The sequence below is a fragment of the Myodes glareolus genome, chromosome 24, assembly GCF_982192425.1.
Source record: "Myodes glareolus chromosome 24, mMyoGla1.1, whole genome shotgun sequence".
Taxonomy (NCBI): Eukaryota; Metazoa; Chordata; class Mammalia; order Rodentia; family Cricetidae; genus Myodes; species Myodes glareolus.
In genome coordinates, this window is record NC_142049.1 from 46,518,453 (window position 1) to 46,535,253 (window position 16,801).

General features: G+C 46.5%; 1 protein-coding gene across 1 annotated transcript; it reads left to right on the top strand.

The window, feature by feature from the left end:
• Positions 1-2,579: 2,579 nt before the first annotated feature.
• On the top strand, positions 2,580-15,597 carry Ncr3lg1 (natural killer cell cytotoxicity receptor 3 ligand 1). Its single transcript, XM_087901578.1, has 5 exons — positions 2,580-2,901; positions 5,826-6,173; positions 8,573-8,899; positions 10,973-11,063; positions 12,983-15,597. Exons 2-5 carry the CDS (start codon positions 5,852-5,854, stop codon positions 13,038-13,040), a joined length of 798 nt encoding a protein of 265 aa, XP_087757704.1. The 5' UTR covers positions 2,580-2,901; positions 5,826-5,851; the 3' UTR covers positions 13,041-15,597.
• Positions 15,598-16,801: the final 1,204 nt, after the last annotated feature.

The following is a 16,801-nucleotide window of genomic DNA, read 5'->3' on the forward strand; positions in this document are numbered from 1 at the left end:
GCCTTGTCTGTTTGGATGCTCACCTTCCTGGACCTGGGGGGAGCGGGGAGGACATTTGACTTCCCATAGGGTAGGGAACCCTAACTGCTCTTTGGCCTGGAGAAAGAGGGAAAGGAGGAGTGGGGGGAGGGGAGGAGGTGGAAATTTTTAATAAAAAAAATTCCTTTTCCTCCCTTTCTCTCTCTTTCTCTGTGTCGCTGTCTCTCTCGCTCCTCCCTCGTCTTTAATTCTGGGATAAAGCCTCAGATCCTCTCGCTATTCACTTCCTAAGTGCTGGGATCACAGGTATATGCCACCATGCCTATCAGGTTCTAATTACCATGTTCTTAATAATCCCGACACTTAAATGGTGGTATTGAGTGGGCTGGAGAAGTGGCTCAGCAGTTAAGAGCACTGGCTGCTGTTGCTCATGACCTGGGTTGAATTCCAGCACCACACAGCGGCTCACAACGGGAGTCTGCAACTCCAATTGCACCCAGTTGCACAAATCAGATACCCGTTTCAGACTTCCACAGACACCCTTTCTGGACTCTGGGTACCAGGCAGATTACCTAGCCTATCTGCCTGTGTGGTGAGCCTCTGGGGTCCTCCTGAGTCACCTCGCAGCATTGGAATCACTAGTATGCACTGGGGCACCAGCTTGTTTGATGCATGCTAGTGACCTGAACTCAGGTCCCAAAGCCTGTGCAGGAAACACTACCTGTCCAGCTGTCGCCCTAGCCCCTGAGAATGTGTTCTCTATTCTAAATTTTGTAAAAATAAAAATGCTACAGCCCAAGGGTTGCTTTTAATTCTTCTTGGCTTATTTAGATATTGAGCCACGCCCAGTATCTCAGTCCACCTCCTCTTGCCTGAGGAATCACGATGTCGCTCTTTCTCCAGCACCCTGTCAACCTGCGTGCCTCTATGTGCCACCACGATGAAAACAGACCGAACCTCTGAAACTGTAAAACTACCCAATGAAACACTTTCCTGTGGAAGAGTCGCCGTGGTCATGGTGTCTCTTCACAGCAGTAGGAACCTGAACCTTTTGTAAACCTTCTGTAAACATACTAACTAGAACTGTTCTCTTAATTTTAAATTTGGAAACAAAATTCTGTTAGCCTGGAGATGAGATTTAATTCTCTCAGTTTATTTTGATCCTTGAACTATTTTAAAAATTATAAATCAATAACTGGACTTTAAGACAGAGACTTTATGTAATGTTTGCTAATGTTTTGTTATTTTAAATTCATTGCAAGGATAGTAAAATTCTCCCAGCATAGTACTTGTTGAAAATATTGTTCAAATTAATGTCTGTATATGTTCATTTTAAATTATATGAAAATGAGGTAAACGCATATTTGTTGTAATTTTTGCTTCTTCTATGTGTTTGTATATGTTGTGTGCGTGTGGGAGGGTGCACATATGTATGTGTGTGCATTCTGGAAGCAGAGGTTGCTATGTTGATCAGTGGTTCTCCACCTTGTTCACTGAGGCAGGGTCACTTGCTAATCCTAGAGCTCATCAGGTCAGCTACTCTAGCAAGCTAGCTTGCTCCTGAGAGCTGCCTCCACCTCCAGCGCTGGGGTGGTAGGTGGAACGCTACTCATGGCTGGCTTCTCTATGGGAGCTGGGATCTGAACTCTGGCCCTCAGGCCTCACGCTCGGAGCCATCTCCTCCGACCATCTTTTTCTTTATTTTTCAGCACTGTTGGGAACGGAATCCAGAATCTTGCCCACGCTAGGTAAGTGCTCTACCATTAAGTTTTATGCATTACTCTCTGGAAGGAAAAAGACAAACTGGGCAAAGTTGAAAGAATACTGTTTTCTAACCATAAACGAAATATAAAGCAGAAGGGCCTGAGCGGAGTAGTTCGGTGAGAGTCGGTCTCCAGAATTCCTAGACGGTCATCCAGCCCCTGCATGGGGCCTTTCTGGGAGTGCAGAAGCACTGGTTTTCCAGGCACGCTTGTCTGATGCTCGAAGTTAGCAGAGAACAGGGATGCCTGTGTCCAATAGACTGAGATCTATTGCTATCTATTGCCAGGGGAACAAATCACCTTATTGCTCATCGTTCTTTGTTATTGTCTGCTCAGCAGGGGGCGGGCTGTACCACCTGAGAAGCTGGGGAGGCAGCAAGCCCTCCTGGTAAGAACATGGCCATAATTCAGAGAAGGGAGGGCTAAGAGTTTACTTTTACCCTGTGTCAGAAAGGGCATTGCCAAGGACTAGTCTCCTAAACTCCCAAATGCTCCAGTGGCATCCACGGCCCCAGGTCAGAAGAGGACAGGACCCGGAACACGGTGTGTTTTGAGAAGACTGGGGCTGAGCAGCTTCACAAGGGAGACAAACACTGTGTGGTCTGGATGGTGAGCACACAGGTGCACAAACTGTCTTACAGGGTCTTTGCACTTTAGAGGTCCATCTGGGTGGAGTAGGTCCGTCTTTCAAATACAGATGTCGTGAAGGAAAGCATGGAGAAAGGGGAGTGACGCAGAGGACACGGAAACGGGGCAGAGACCGGAGGATGCTGCCGGGAGTCCAGCAGGTCTCCCAAACTGGGAGAGAGAGAGACACGGAAGAGCCTTCCTTAATCTGCCAAGGAAGGAGGGGACTACGTCCTAGCTGCTGCTGTCACTGCCAAGCTCTACTTTAGAGCTCTGGCCTATAGGGCTGTTCCTCCGTCGTTCCGGCCCTCCTGCGCCTGTCACGCCTCGCTGCACCCCGACACTTCCCGCCCACTTCCTGCAGGAGATAATCAGCCAAGCGGCCAGCAAGCTTCCTTCAAGCTCTACAGCGCAGGCACCACCCCGCCACCCAACCCCACCTCGTCGCCATTGTGTCTTGCTGGCCCCCTCAGCGATGCCCTGAGTGTGGGCTTGATTTCTAGAGGATCTGTGGACCAAGCAGACAGATTTGGTGAGTGCCGAGACAGAAAAGTCGCTCTCTCTCTCTCTCTCTCTCGCTCGCTCTCTCTCTCTCTCTCTCTCTCTCTCTCTCTCTCTCCCTCTCCCTCTCTCTGTCTCTCTCTCAACTCTTTTTATAACTTCGAGACTCTATAGATGCAGAAAACCTGCCCAGTGCCCTGATGGGAATTCCTCCTGGCAAGTGGTGGGAGCAGATCTGTTCTTCCGAGTTGGGTCCAGCAGCCTCAGAGAATAATAGCGATTAGAGAGGAGAGAGGTGGGGTGGGACACAACGACGACAGAGGGAGAAGGGACAGGGAAGAGAGGGGGACTGGGACAATCTAAGGGAAAGAGAGGAAGGACAGACAGAATGGAAAGGGTTTTCTAAAGGTTGAGTTTTGGGAGAAGGGGCCTGAAGCCAGAAGGAAAGGAAAGGAAAGCTGTAATAACTGAAAATAAATTTGGTGCTTCCTCTCAAGTTGGGCATCTGGCTGAGGCTCGTATCTGGACGGTGGGGGGAATATTATTTTGCTGAGGAATATCTTAAAATGCCTTGTCTTTCTGGGACTATGTCCAGATGTGTGACAGGGGCTCAAACTTCTGGTGCTCGGAGCTTGTTTCCTTTGGAAACTCTTTCCAGGCAGGGTCGCTTGTGTCTCAGGCTGGCTTGGAGTTTCAACTCCTGCTCTTCCTACCTTAGCTCCCTGGTGCTAACTTTAGAAGCATGTGTCACCTCATCCAGTGCCAGGGCCCTGCCCTTTAAGCAAACACTGCTGACTAAGCTCAGTCCTCTTCAAAGATGGCATGGAGTGTGACTTCCCATCTTTTCCTAAAAACCTGAAGTTAATTGCTGATTAAACACCTTCAAAGCCCCTTCCACACATACAGCTGAGGCACTTGGCTGAGCCTGGACACGTGTCCCTTCAAGTGCTTCTTGTCTTTCTGCTTAAGAAACTCGCCCACTTGTTCTGAACTTGTTTTCTGTTATAGACAGTGTGTGGCCCACCATACTCGGAGGGTACCGCCTCTGCTTCACTGCTCAGCTGGTGAAAATGCATGTTCTGCTGCTCACGACAAGATGACTTCACAGAGCTGCCAAAAGGGTCCAGAGAGTGTACACATGAACCACAAGGGCCCACGCCATACTGTTCTCTGGGGTAGTAGCTCGTCCCTACATGGCAGAAGCCTGAGACCACCCAAAAGTTGTGGAGGGCAGAGCAAGCCAGTTCAGTTCAGCACCGCGGGCTCATCATGCGTAGCAGAGCGCCAGATTGGCTTGCTGACGTTGCTATGGTTGCTTCTGTGGTACATGCCCATGGCAGGTAGGATGTGGATGGAATTGGAAGAAAGAGGGAAACAGGGAAGCCACTGCTGCTCCTGCCATCCCTGGTGGGCTCCTAGGGATTGTGGCCTGACATCTCTTACCCTGCCTCTTGTCATAGTGTGTGTATGTATATGATGTGCATGTATGTATATGTATATATGTGAGTACTCTTGTCATAGTGCAGATTTATATGTATGTATATATGTGTGTGTGTATATATGTAAGTGCTCTTGTCATAGTGCAGATATATGTGTATATGTATATATATGCATGTATATATATATATGTATATATGTGAGTGTTTTGTCATAGTGCAGACATATGTACATAGTATATATATGCGTGTGTATATATGTATATATGTGAGTGTTCTTGTCATAGTGCAGATATATATGTGTGTGTCTGTATATATGTGTGCATGTATATATGTATATGTGAGTGCTCTTGTCATAGTGCAGATATATATGTGTGTGTATATATATGTGTGTGTATGTATATGTATATATAAGTGAGAGCTCTTGTCATAGTGCAGATATATATATGTGTGTGTATGTATATATGTGTGTATGTATATATGTACATGTGAGTGCTCTTGTCATAGTGTAGATATGCTGACTGGTTGCTCAGCTGTGCTTTGAGGACCTACAATGTACAGTTGGCCTTGACTGCATCCCTCTTGGTGCCTCGCTTCCTCACCATGATGTGGGAACATGGGCCAGGTTGGAGAAAAACTGCTTTTGTCTCACCCAGTCATCTTTACCAGAGGTCTCACAGAGGTGAGGAGGAGCAGTTTCATCTCATGGTGACGATGTAAGGGTCTTAGTTCTGTAGCTGGAGAATCTAAGATAAGGGGCTGGCTAGTTCTGCTCCAGGACAACTTCCTATTTTGTCATCATGGTAGAGATGTCTTTCTTGCATCCTACGCTCCTGTCAATGGCTTTAATCCCATTCAGAGGGCTGCAACCTCATGCCATAATCATCTCCCACAGTCCTCACTTCTAAATGCTGTCCCAGTGGGGCTTTAGCCTTGACGTATAAATTTGGGAAGGATAAAGAATTCCTTACTTAGCACATCACCAAACATTAACTGAAAATATAACATTTTTATTATACATGCAAATGGATCTCCCGCCTTGCTGTGACTCCTGTCAGACTTCATAGTAGAAATTGATCAGTTGGGGCTGCTGAGATGATTTGGCAGATTAAGCCTGATGAACTGAGTTTGCTTCTTGGAGCCCACATGGATACACCACTAACACATACACACATACACACCACTAACACACACACCAATAACATACTCATACACCACTAACACACACACACATACACACCACCAACACACATACACACCACTAACACACATGCAGTCAATAGATGTAATGTTTAGTTAAAAAATTAATCATCTGACTCTAAAATGCACACGGACCCCCCCCCCAACAGCCAAAACAAGCTTAAAAAGAAAGGACAGGGCTGGAGATCTGTCTGGATTAACAAGGGCCCTTAGGAAAGAGCTACTCTGAGCTATTCAAGGCTGTAACAGGGACTGTTCATCGCATTCCATTAACTGGGTACCAAGAGCCTCCTGTAACTGAGTTCTTTTATTTCCATAGGTGTGCTGGAAGTGAAGACCGCACAGATGCCACAGATGGTATTCCTACACGACAACGTCACTATCGTCTGTGAAATCCCTGGTTTACCCCACCTGGACGTCACGACTGTGGGAATCATCTGGTCCTTGAAGAATGAGTGGCATGAAGCCGAGGTCCCCATCTATGAGTTTTATGGAAATCACCGCAAGGCATTCCGACCTGGAGCCAGTGTGTCATTGTTGGGGCTAGAATGGGGAGATGCCTCCCTCCATCTGCCCAGGATCGAGCTGAGTGAAGCAGGAGAATACCGGTGCAAGCTGGTGGTCACCCCCGATCAGGCAGAGGGAACAACCAGGCTAGATGTCGTGGGTGAGTCCTCAGTGAAGTTCCCTGTGGTTCTTTCCGATGGTGCTGAGGCGTGTGGTGGATGTGTGGGTGGCCAAGCAGAGCAGAGGGTTAGAACATGAGTGACAGACGGGGGTGGGGGGGGTGGTTTTCAGTTCTGTCCATGGCAACCCATGTCAAGAAGCAAATACTAAAGAGGATGAGGCAGGAGCATCTTGAATTTAAGGCCATCTGGGCTCACACATCTTGTGTGGAGTTGTATGCGGCTTGATTGTACAGTCCAGGCTCTGGCTCCAACCCCTACTCCTGCTCAAACTAAACAAAACCAAAACACTTTGACAACCCTTGGCAACTGACCAGTCTCTCTGATCTTCAGTGCCCTTTCCTGTCCTCAGAGGTAGAGATAACCAGCCTAAGGGCTGTAGGGAAGCACTGGTGAGCAGACTGCTCTCTGCTGGTGGCCTCAGAAATACGAGCTACACCTGTCCATGTTCACTGACTCCTGGAAGGCAGCTGGGCGAGGAGCTCGTGCCAGGCTGGGCTCCTCGGATCTCAGCCGATTCTGCTTTGCTACTTCCAACCTGAGAGACTGGAACAAACGTTAAATATCTTTGGACAGGATCTCATAAGCTGCTGGAAGGTGGCTGGAGCAGTGGCTGCCTTTTTTCTGCTGTTCAAGCCAGCCTTACCACAGTGCGTGTCTGTGACCGCTTCTGCCTTCAACCCCACCGCATTCATCTGCAATTACTTAGATCAGCGCCATTACCTTTACCTGATGTCAGGGTGTTGTGCATTTTGGTATTTAGACTCACTGGCATAGTCTGTCTGTCTGTCTGTTTGAAGGCAGTTTTGTGTATCCCAGGAGGTTGGCTCTGAACTTGCTGTGTAGCTGAGTACTTTGTATATTTTGGATAAAAGACCTTTATTGCCTGTATATTTCACAAAATAGGTTCTTAAAGTCTTATCATTTTATTTTGCCAACTTCTACACAGAAGTGTTGAATTTTTAGTATCCTAACTTACTATTTTTTCCTTCGTAGCCTATGACCTGACATCTTTTTCTTATTTGGTTTTTTGGAAAGTGGTTTCAAGTAGCCTAGGCTGGCCAGGATTTGCAGTGTAGCTGCAGATTGCCCTGCATTCTGAGCCTCCACCTCCCTGTGCTGGTAGTGCAGCGTGTGCCTGCTCACCAGGCCAGCCGTCTGTCCTGTTGTCAGTGTCACAGCGGCTGTCCTGCAGGACACTTCCCGGAAGGTACTCTTGCCCCTCTGAATAGATCCAGATGACTGCATCTTCCTGCAGTGTCTCTTGAAACTGCACAGGGCATTTCCAAGACAAGCATGCTAACACTGCACAGGGCATTTCCAGGACACGCATGCTAAGACTGCACAGAGCATTTCCAGGACACGCATGCTAAGACTGCACAGGGCATTTCCAAGATAAGCATGCTAAGACTGCACAGGGCATTTCCAGGACACGCATGCTAAGACTGCACAGGGCATTTCCAAGACAAGCATGCTAACACTGCACAGGGCATTTCCAGGACACGCATGCTAAGACTGCACAGGGCATTTCCAGGACACGCATGCTAAGACTGCACAGGGCATTTCCAGGACACGCATGCTAAGACTGCACAGGGCATTTCCAGGACACGCATGCTAAGACTGCACAGGGCATTTCCAGGACACGCATGCTAAGACTGCACAGGGCATTTCCAGGACATGCATGCTAAGACTGCACAGGGCATTTCCAGGACAAGCATGCTAACACTGCACAGGGCATTTCCAGGACACGCATGCTAAGACTGCACAGGGCATGTCCAGGACACGCATGCTAAGACTGCACAGGGCATTTCCAGGACACGCATGCTAAGACTGCACAGGGCATTTCCAGGACACGCATGCTAAGACTGCACAGGGCATGTCCAGGACACGCATGCTAAGACTACACAGGGCACTTCCAGGACACACATGCTAAGACTGCACAGGGCATGTCCAGGACACACATGCTAAGGCTGCACAGGGCATGTCCAGGACATGCATGCTAAGACTCAGTAGTGTCTACTGTGTTTATGCTTCAGTGCTTTTTCATAATTCTGAAAAATGTCTGACAATAGCTTCATAAACTTTGCTTGGCAAAATTGCTGTGTAAATGGGGCCACGACACACATGCCAGCACCCTGCTGGCACTGCCACCAGCACACCCAGAACAGATTAGTGTTCACTCACCACCCTGAGTACTTGCCAGGGGTCACACATACCAATAAGGTCTTCCGTGTCAACCTCCAGAGAGCTCCCAGTCTGGTGTGATAAACTGTGGGGTCCCTAAGCTCATTGCTGGGATAGAAGCCATTCAGAGTGGTATGAGGAAAGAAACAGGTGGTTGGCTCTAGCCAAATTGTGGCTTTTTTTTTTCCTATGGCAGCTTACCCAGCCATGGCATTGTTTGTGAAAGCTGCTACAGAGAGAAATGGTGAAGGGCAGCGCATTATATGCAAGCTGGATGGATTCTACCCAGAAGCCTTTGACATAAAGTGGGAGAGAGGCACCCTGAAGGATCCCCACTTCCGAGTGATTACTGACGGCATCGTCACTGGTCCCACGGTGAAGAATGATGATGGCACCTTCAGTGTTACCAGCTCCTTGGCCCTGACACCAGCTCTGGAAGATCGTGGGATTATCTACCACTGTGTGGTGTCACACAGATCCTTGCTTGTCCCCAAGAAGCTCAATCTCACACTGCCTGAGAAAGGTAAACATCCTCCTGCTCCCTGCCCCCACACTTGAGGACTTGTGACTGGATGCTTGGGATTTTGAGAAGTCTAGGATCTTTGCTGGGGAAGGAGAGGAAATTTGGGGCTAAAGGAGAACAAGCTTCTAATTCAGCTCAGACCTCAGAGTCAGCAGTCCAGATTTAGGTCCTGTGCTGATGGTCCAGAAGTAGATGGGAGGTGGGGAGTATAGTGCCATCAGGGCTGTTTGTCAGCTCAGAACAGCCTAAGAATCTGGATGTTCCTGTGACAGGGAGTGGGCAGCTTGCCAGCTCCTTGGAGACCAGGGCCAGCATCATCCTCTGCGGATAAGAGACTGTCAGGGACCAGGGACCAGGGACCAGCTGCACCAGCACGCTTTCTAGTCACTTTATAGGTCCCCTCAAACGCTGTCTTATGTTTAAATCCAATCAGTCTGTGAGATGTGTATCAAGACAAGGAGTCCATGGAAGGTGGTCTTGACGACGATGGTTAAGGCTTCCTACGAAAGGACCAGACTGAGGCTAGCACACCCACTGCGGTTATGTGCTCATCCTGGTAGGGGGAGGGATTTGAGCTCATATCTGAGCTGCCCTGATTGTGGCTCTAGTGTTTTGTGGAGATGATCAAACATCTTTCTGAACTGAAAGGAATACAAAAGGTAAGGATCAAATAGGGCTCTGTGTGTGTGTGTGTGTGTGTGTCTGTGTGTGTCTGTGTCTGTGTGTCTGTGTGTGTGTGTGAGAGAGAGAGAGAGAGAGACAGACAGACAGACAGACAGACAGACAGAGAGATGTGGCTGTGCCAGGTGAGCTGTGGGAGATGGCATTGTTCTTAGAGTAAGGACTAGAAGCATGCATGAATGTAACTTAAATATGCTGTGTGTTTCTGATATGCATTTTCGTTTTGTGGATGTGATGGTACATGTTGTAGTCTAGAACCCAAAAAGTTGTGTGTGACATATAGTGTGTGATATTACTTAGATCTTATTTTGTCTCTCGCATACTCCTTTCTCTCTTCCCTTCATTTCCCCTTCTCTCTCTTTCTCTTTCTTCCCTCCCTCCATGCCTTCTTTCTCCTTTCCTTTAAAGTTTGTATGTATGTATGTGGGGGTAAGCAACATGGTGCACGTATGGGCATCAGAGAACAACTTTTTGAAGTCAGTTCCTTCCTTAAGTGGGAAGCAATGACGCAGCTCAATTACCTTAACTCGCTGAGTCACCTCACAGACCCTCTGCTCAGGCTCGCCTTGAATGTGCTGTGAAGTCTAGGATGATCTTCCAGCTTCTACTTCCAGAAGGCTAGAATTATAGGTCTATGTCACTGCACCTAGTTTAATCCAGTGCTGGGCCTTGAGCCCAGGACTTGGTGCTTTCGGGACAGACACTCCACAGTGGGAAGACATCTCCACTCCCTCCTTTTATTATGTTTGAAACAAGGTTTCGGTTTGTAGCCCAATTGCCTTGAACTCCCAAACTCCCTAAGGCTGGGCTTCCAGGTGTGTACCACCGAGCCAGCCACCAGACCATACTTTGCTGTGCTAAATACGCTGATGTCCAGATGTGCGTGTTAGGAATGGTGGCACAGAGGCCTGGTGGCGGATCTCCAATGAGAAGTGACAACAGCCACACAGATTTCAGCACCAGTCCTGTGCAGTCTTGGACCCAGTAAGTTTTGTGTGTGTGTTTGTATTTGTATCTATTCCTGTTGCTGTCAGAAAATGCCCCAACAAAGGCAGCTCAATGAAGAAAGGGCTTCTTCTTGGCTTCTCATTCAAGGGTAAGTCTGTCGAGGCAGGAAAATGATGGCAGCAGGTACTTGAGGCAGGTGGCCGCAGTGTGTGTGAAGTCAGGACACAGAAGGCCCTGAGCGCTCAGCTTGCCTTTTCCTTGCTCGGTCAAGGACCCCAACTTACTGAGCAATGCCAGGCACAGTTAAGTGTGTCCTCCTTCATTAGTTAACCTAACATAGATAATCCTGCACAGATGTGCACAGAGGGTTGTCTGCTACATGATTCTCGGTCCTATCAAGTTGACTGTAATGACAATCACAACATCCCCCCTCTCTCTCTCCAGGATCTATGGAGATATATGTTACTATTGTTTTTCCCAGTGGAGTGCTAATTCTACTGGGTTTAGTGCTAATTGTCTGCTGGCTCTGGAGATGGTAAGTACCTTAAGACAAAGCACAGGCCTGTGTCTAGATCTTGCCTTCGGGTATGTGTGATCACAGTCACCAGATAGTGTCAGGAGCTCTGGGGATGTGCGCTGGGGCGTTCTGTGTTGTTTTCTGATGTTGCTTTAGGACAACGTTTTCCCATCTGGTCTCTTCTCCATGACTCTGCCTGTCCATGGGATACGACTTGCACTGGGAATTGCAGCTGACCCTGTTGTTGAGACCAAGGCTTTGAACTGTAGTGGACTGGAGTGTTCTGCCACACACAAAGTCATCAGCAGAGGGAGTCAGTGACCTTGTTGCTCATATTTTGTTAACACCTTAGTGGGCTAACTGACTACAAGTTTTTAGTGGGGGACCAAGAATTTCTAAGTCCCCATTGGATATCTCTAAATTAAATTTCTGATCCAAACAAAGCACATAGTGCAGTTGCTTTAGAGGATCAGGACCCAGTGCAAACATGCTGGTTATAAGGGTCTAGGTTGTCAGGTGATCATCAGCACTGATGGGCCCGCCGAGGCACCATCTGCGTGGCTGATGCGTCTCATTGCACTGCATTAGGAGAATTGGGACAGTCAGAGAAGAAAATAAGGACTGCTGGGCTGCAGAGATGCTTGGCGGGTAAGCGCACTTAATGCTCTTGAATAGGGCCTGGGTTTCCATTTCCCAGCACCTACATGGTGACTCATAACTCCTCGAAAACATCTGCTCATCTCCACAGGACCATGTCACGGACGGTGACCAAAAACTCATGCAGGCCACACACAAGCACATAGAAACAAGTCTGTTTTTAAAAGACAAAGAAAAGAAAGGCTGCTGATCCAACACAGGCCAACTGTTTTCTGGGGCTTACTTTCCTGGCTAGGGCTGAGCCAATGGGAAGCCTGCTCATAAGGTTTTATGAAAGGGTTTCTTGTCACGCTGATTGCTGTCTTTTGCTCTTGCCTTTCTCTAGCTGCTATGCGGGTGCTGCTTAGCACTTAGCAGGAACCCTGGAGTGAAAAGGGCACAAAGCCCACGACTTGACCTGAATCTTGCATCCATTTCTTCTGTCTTTACTTCGTCCGTCAGTGTCTTTCACGAGTCGACAGCTCCAACTGTTTGACATGCTGTCAGCTAAGAAAATTTAAGCTGTCATTTAAAGATCAATTTTTAGGATTATTTTCTATGTGATATTATTAATCATGAAAACACAATATGCCAAAACTTCCAATAAAAGCAGTCTGCAAGGGACATTTCTAGCTCTAAGTGCCTACTAAGATAAATATCTTGATGGTACACCATAGGGCCTTGGAAAAACAAGCTCAAGCCAAACCCCAAATCTACAGTTGGAAGGAATTAAGATTAAGGCAGAGATGAATCAAATGGAAATGAAAAAGTATGTTAATGACTCCAAAGAGTCCTTTTGTATCAAATCCTTACTCAGGCTACTGGCAGAAAGCAAAGCCTCACCTTAATAAGGTCAGAGATGAGAAGGGAGCCATCGAGAAGCTCAGGGGAATTCTAGGACATTCTTTAAAAATAGGCATTCCGCTAAATTAGAACATTTTTAAAGTATTGAATGAATGACTTGGTATATATGGTCTTCCAGAGTTAACCCCAGAGGAGATAAATAATTTAAACAGATCTGTTAGGAGAAATGAGATTATGTAATGATTATGATAATGACAATAAGAGCAACAATGTCTCCAAACAAAATAGTGTTCATCTCTGTCCTAACCATACATGGTTTGGATTGCAGAAAAATACACATGCTTCTAACAAATCTGTAGTTTTTGCTAGGACTCAAAGGTAGGAGTCTATTCCTTCTGTTTGCAGACGCCCATTATCTGCTCTCTTTCTACAATATGGATTTTTCTTTAAGTAAATAAGTTTTAATTTCTGTTCCTAGTTTAAACTTATCTCAATAGGCTTCCACTTGGCTGGCAGACGCATCTAGGCATCAGTGCTGACTACAACCTGCTCTGAGTGGTGGCGAGCGCTGGGCTTCCTGAAAGCTGATGTGGACCAGTCCAGCTGATGTGAACACTCGCTGTTCCTTCAATGAAGTCTGATGAGTGCCCCATTGCCTAAATGCTCCCCCCTTTGGCTAGCCTTTCAACCTGCTTGGGCCTAGATTGGGTCCTGTCTTCGGTGCTTGTGAAGGGGGAAATGTGGGAGCCAGCCATGATAAGCTAAATATGAACAGGTCACCCAAAGGAAGTTCTTTACTTCCAACCATTATCACCTGCCAGAGTAGGACTCAGCCAAAGATGAATTTAATGGAGGCCTGAGTCTCAGTAGTTCACCCTGAAGCAATACCTGGTTGCAGGAAGAACCACAAGCTGAGATTACCCAGGCATCACCCAAGAAAACACCATCCAAAGGAAATGTCTAACATTCCAGCTGCTGTAGATAAGATCACCTGCCAGCACACATTCACCAGGACATCCCTAGACAAATGTGAGCCAATCAAGTGTCCTGAACTTCATAAACCCCACCTTTACTACTACAAAATCCTATTCTAACTGAGTTCGGGGTTCTCCCTTTATTCCAATATGTTGGACATGCAGAGAGACCAAGTATTAAAATAAAGGCTCTTTGAAAAAAAGAAAAGCAGTGTGTTAGGCCCTGACATCACCGGTAAAAGCTACCAGATGTTCAGTGAAGCAATAACAGCAGCCTTCTAAACATAGGAAAGAAAAGACCACCACCAAACTCTCTTAGAAAGTCAGCATTAGCATCATACTAAAACTAGATGAAGACATAACAAGAATGGAAGTGGGTTTTTTTTTAACATTTATTAGTTATTTATTTTTTACATGCATGTGAGCTTGCCCATGGGTATGGAGGTCAGGAAAGAAATTACTGTGTTTTCACGAAACTCAGGTAGGAGACAAGGATGTCCACTTTCTCTGTTCTTATTCAATATACTTCTTGGAATCTTAGCTAGGGCAGTATAACAAGAGAAGAAAATAGCTATTTATACCTATCTATTTGTCTATCATCTGTCTGTCTGTTGATCTGTCTGTCTGTAATCAAGGCAAACAGAGGAATATCAGGTACAGTAAGATGGCTTAGCCTGGGCACCTGAGTTCCATTCCCAGAATACAAGTGAAGGCAGAAGAAGAGAGCCAACTTTGTATAGTTGCCCTTTGACCTCCGCACCCTCCCCATGGCATGCCCTTCCCCCTCACACGCATACACAGTAAAACAGGAATGTGGAGCATAGGTAGGAAGGAAACACCAAGGTCTCCTTACATGCAAGTGATACGAGAGACCCTCAACAACCCCACAAGTGTACTGCATATGTTGATGTTTTTAAAATGACGTACTTGTAAGCAAGTTTTTAAAAGTGTTTTTAGTGTCTTTGACTAGGAATTTGTAAAGCTGTGTATATGAACTTGATGTATTATTCAAAAGTTTACAAAGCCAAGTGATCCATGGTTGCTCTCTTTTATATGAAATATACTGTGACCAAGGAACGACTTCACAAGAACAGTCCTGCTATTTGAAGTCCTTATCTACCTGTTTGCCTTGAAATAAGTGTTTTGTTGTTATACGTATGAGATGCACTTGCACTGCAGAGAAATGGTCTGTTTGTGGACACGGTGCTCAAACCCTGAGAGGCCTTACAGTGTTGTCCGACTGAACAAAACATCTTAGGTTATTCTTCACTAATAGATGATGGATTCATAGAGAAGAGGTTTCTGTGCACTGCCGAGATCAGTGCTGGCTCCTTTATGTGCTAAAGATATGTGTGTTTCTCTTGTGTTACGTAAGCCTTCTAAGATTCAAAGCTTAGGGGAACAGGAAACTAATGTCCTCCAAACTAGAACTGTTACTGGTGGTATATGAGGCAGGACAGGAAAACAGGGGAGATAATGGGGAGAGGATGGAGCCCCCTGCTGGGGAGTCTGGTTGGAGCCTCTCATCAGCTTAAAAAAGTTTCAGCCATAATTCACATTTATGAATTGTGTGATGTGGTCGACAACAGGGACATTTATGTGAAAGGTGTTAAAATAGCACACACCAGGCCTGCGTGTCCAGAACCCCAGGGAAGGTCTCCCTCCTCCCCCATGTGTTCTTGGGAACCTCCTAAGTAAGAATAGCTTTGTTTACAGTGGGCTGTGCTAACTGCCTGTATTTCTACAACCTAGACTTGTTCCCCTGCCAGGTGCACTTCAGGGACCACCCTTTAGAGACAGTGACTTCCAAAGTCATTCTGAGTCTAATCCAGGCGTGGCATTGCATACCTTTAATCTAGCACTGGGAGTTAGATCTTTGTGAGTTCGAGGCCAGCTTGATCCACATAGTGGGTTCGAGGCCAGCCAGGACTACACAATGACACACTGCCTCAAACAAGTAAGAGAAATAGTAAATTCTGTGTATTAGTATTGTAAAGCCAATGAAGGAAGGTTGTTCTCTGGAAAACCCATGACCATGGGGTGCTTTTTTTTTTTTCACCAAAGTGCCTTTTTCTCAGTCCTTGTGTTGCAATGTGTAGTAAAATCTCTTTATAATAAACTCCAAATATTCTCCTCGATGGTTTGTTTTGTTAATTCTTTTCTTCAGTGTGTCAGAAGCTGAATTTTCTGTGGCAACATTAAGAATCCAGCTGTACCTGAGTCAAGGTCTCCAAAAGCTTGAAGAACTCCTCCAGCCGCAAGTGGCAGTTCTGGGCTGTCTCCACGCCAACGGCTGCAGCACCTTTTCTGGGCCTGGGTTGGATTTTTTGGAACCCTATGGGTGAATTCCCTCTAGGCCTGCGTGCTACTTTGGTTTCTTTGTTTCTTCTGTTTTCTGTCAAGACCCACATGGTGTTTAATAAGTACCCTGACTCCAGAAAAAACAATCCTCAGGGCCAGCCACTCTGTTCCTGGGTCAAAGCAGGTGCTAGGCAGCCTTCCTGGGCCATCATTATGAGGCTGACTCTCCAGATGTGGCAAGCCTCTGTCCTAGTTAGGGATTCTGCTACTGTGAGGGAACACCACGACCAAAGCAACTCGGGGAGGAGAGGGTTTATTTGGCTTGCACTTCCATGTCATTGTTCATCATCAAAGGATGTCAGGACGAGAATTCACACAGGGCAGGAATGAGGAGGCCATGGAGGGTGCTGCTCACTGGCTTGCTCAGTCTGCTTTCTTAAAGAACCTAGGATCATCAGCCCAGGGATGACCCCCACCCTACATGGACTGAGCCCTCTTCCATCAATCACTAATTAAGAAAATGTCCTATAGGCTTGCCTATAGCCTGATCTTAGAGAGGATTTTTTTTTATTATTTTAAAAGTTGTATAAGGCCAGATTATGAGGGTGCTACGAGACTGGGTGATCTGTCAAGAATTTTCAATGACAAAGAGCAATGATCTAAAAAAAAACCTTTCCATTTTGCATTTGGTATAACTATCTGCTAGTAATGTAACCATTTAGTTAACTACCTGTTAACTACCCAGAGAAATCAGACTTATCTCTAAACATGAGGTAACAAAATCTGTTTATTAAAAAAAATAAAGTGTAGTAACTTTTTATAAAACCACAGGTACTTAGTTGAAATTAAGACATGGGTTGTTAGTATCCTGTCACACTTTAGCCCTGCCTCTTGGGAGCCTGGCACAGTGCATCACCCTGCCTCCCATGGCAAGCGGTGCGCTGACTACACAGGTGCAAAGGTCCCTTTAAGGGACAAACTCCACCGACTCCTGATCGTTCCATTGCTCTTCAGAAGAGCCAATCAGGTCTTTGTTTTTCT

What these genes read in the sequence shown, in the direction of transcription:
- Ncr3lg1 (XM_087901578.1), top strand. Translation starts at nt 5,852, where the DNA reads ATGCCACAGATGGTATTCCTACACGACAACGTCACTATCGTCTGTGAA. An exon ending in AACCAGGCTAGATGTCGTGG is followed by an intron (nt 6,174 to 8,572) that starts GTGAGTCCTCAG and finishes TTCCTATGGCAG; the next exon opens with CTTACCCAGCCATGGCATTG. An exon ending in GTCTGCTGGCTCTGGAGATG is followed by an intron (nt 11,064 to 12,982) that starts GTAAGTACCTTA and finishes TTATCTCAATAG; the next exon opens with GCTTCCACTTGGCTGGCAGA.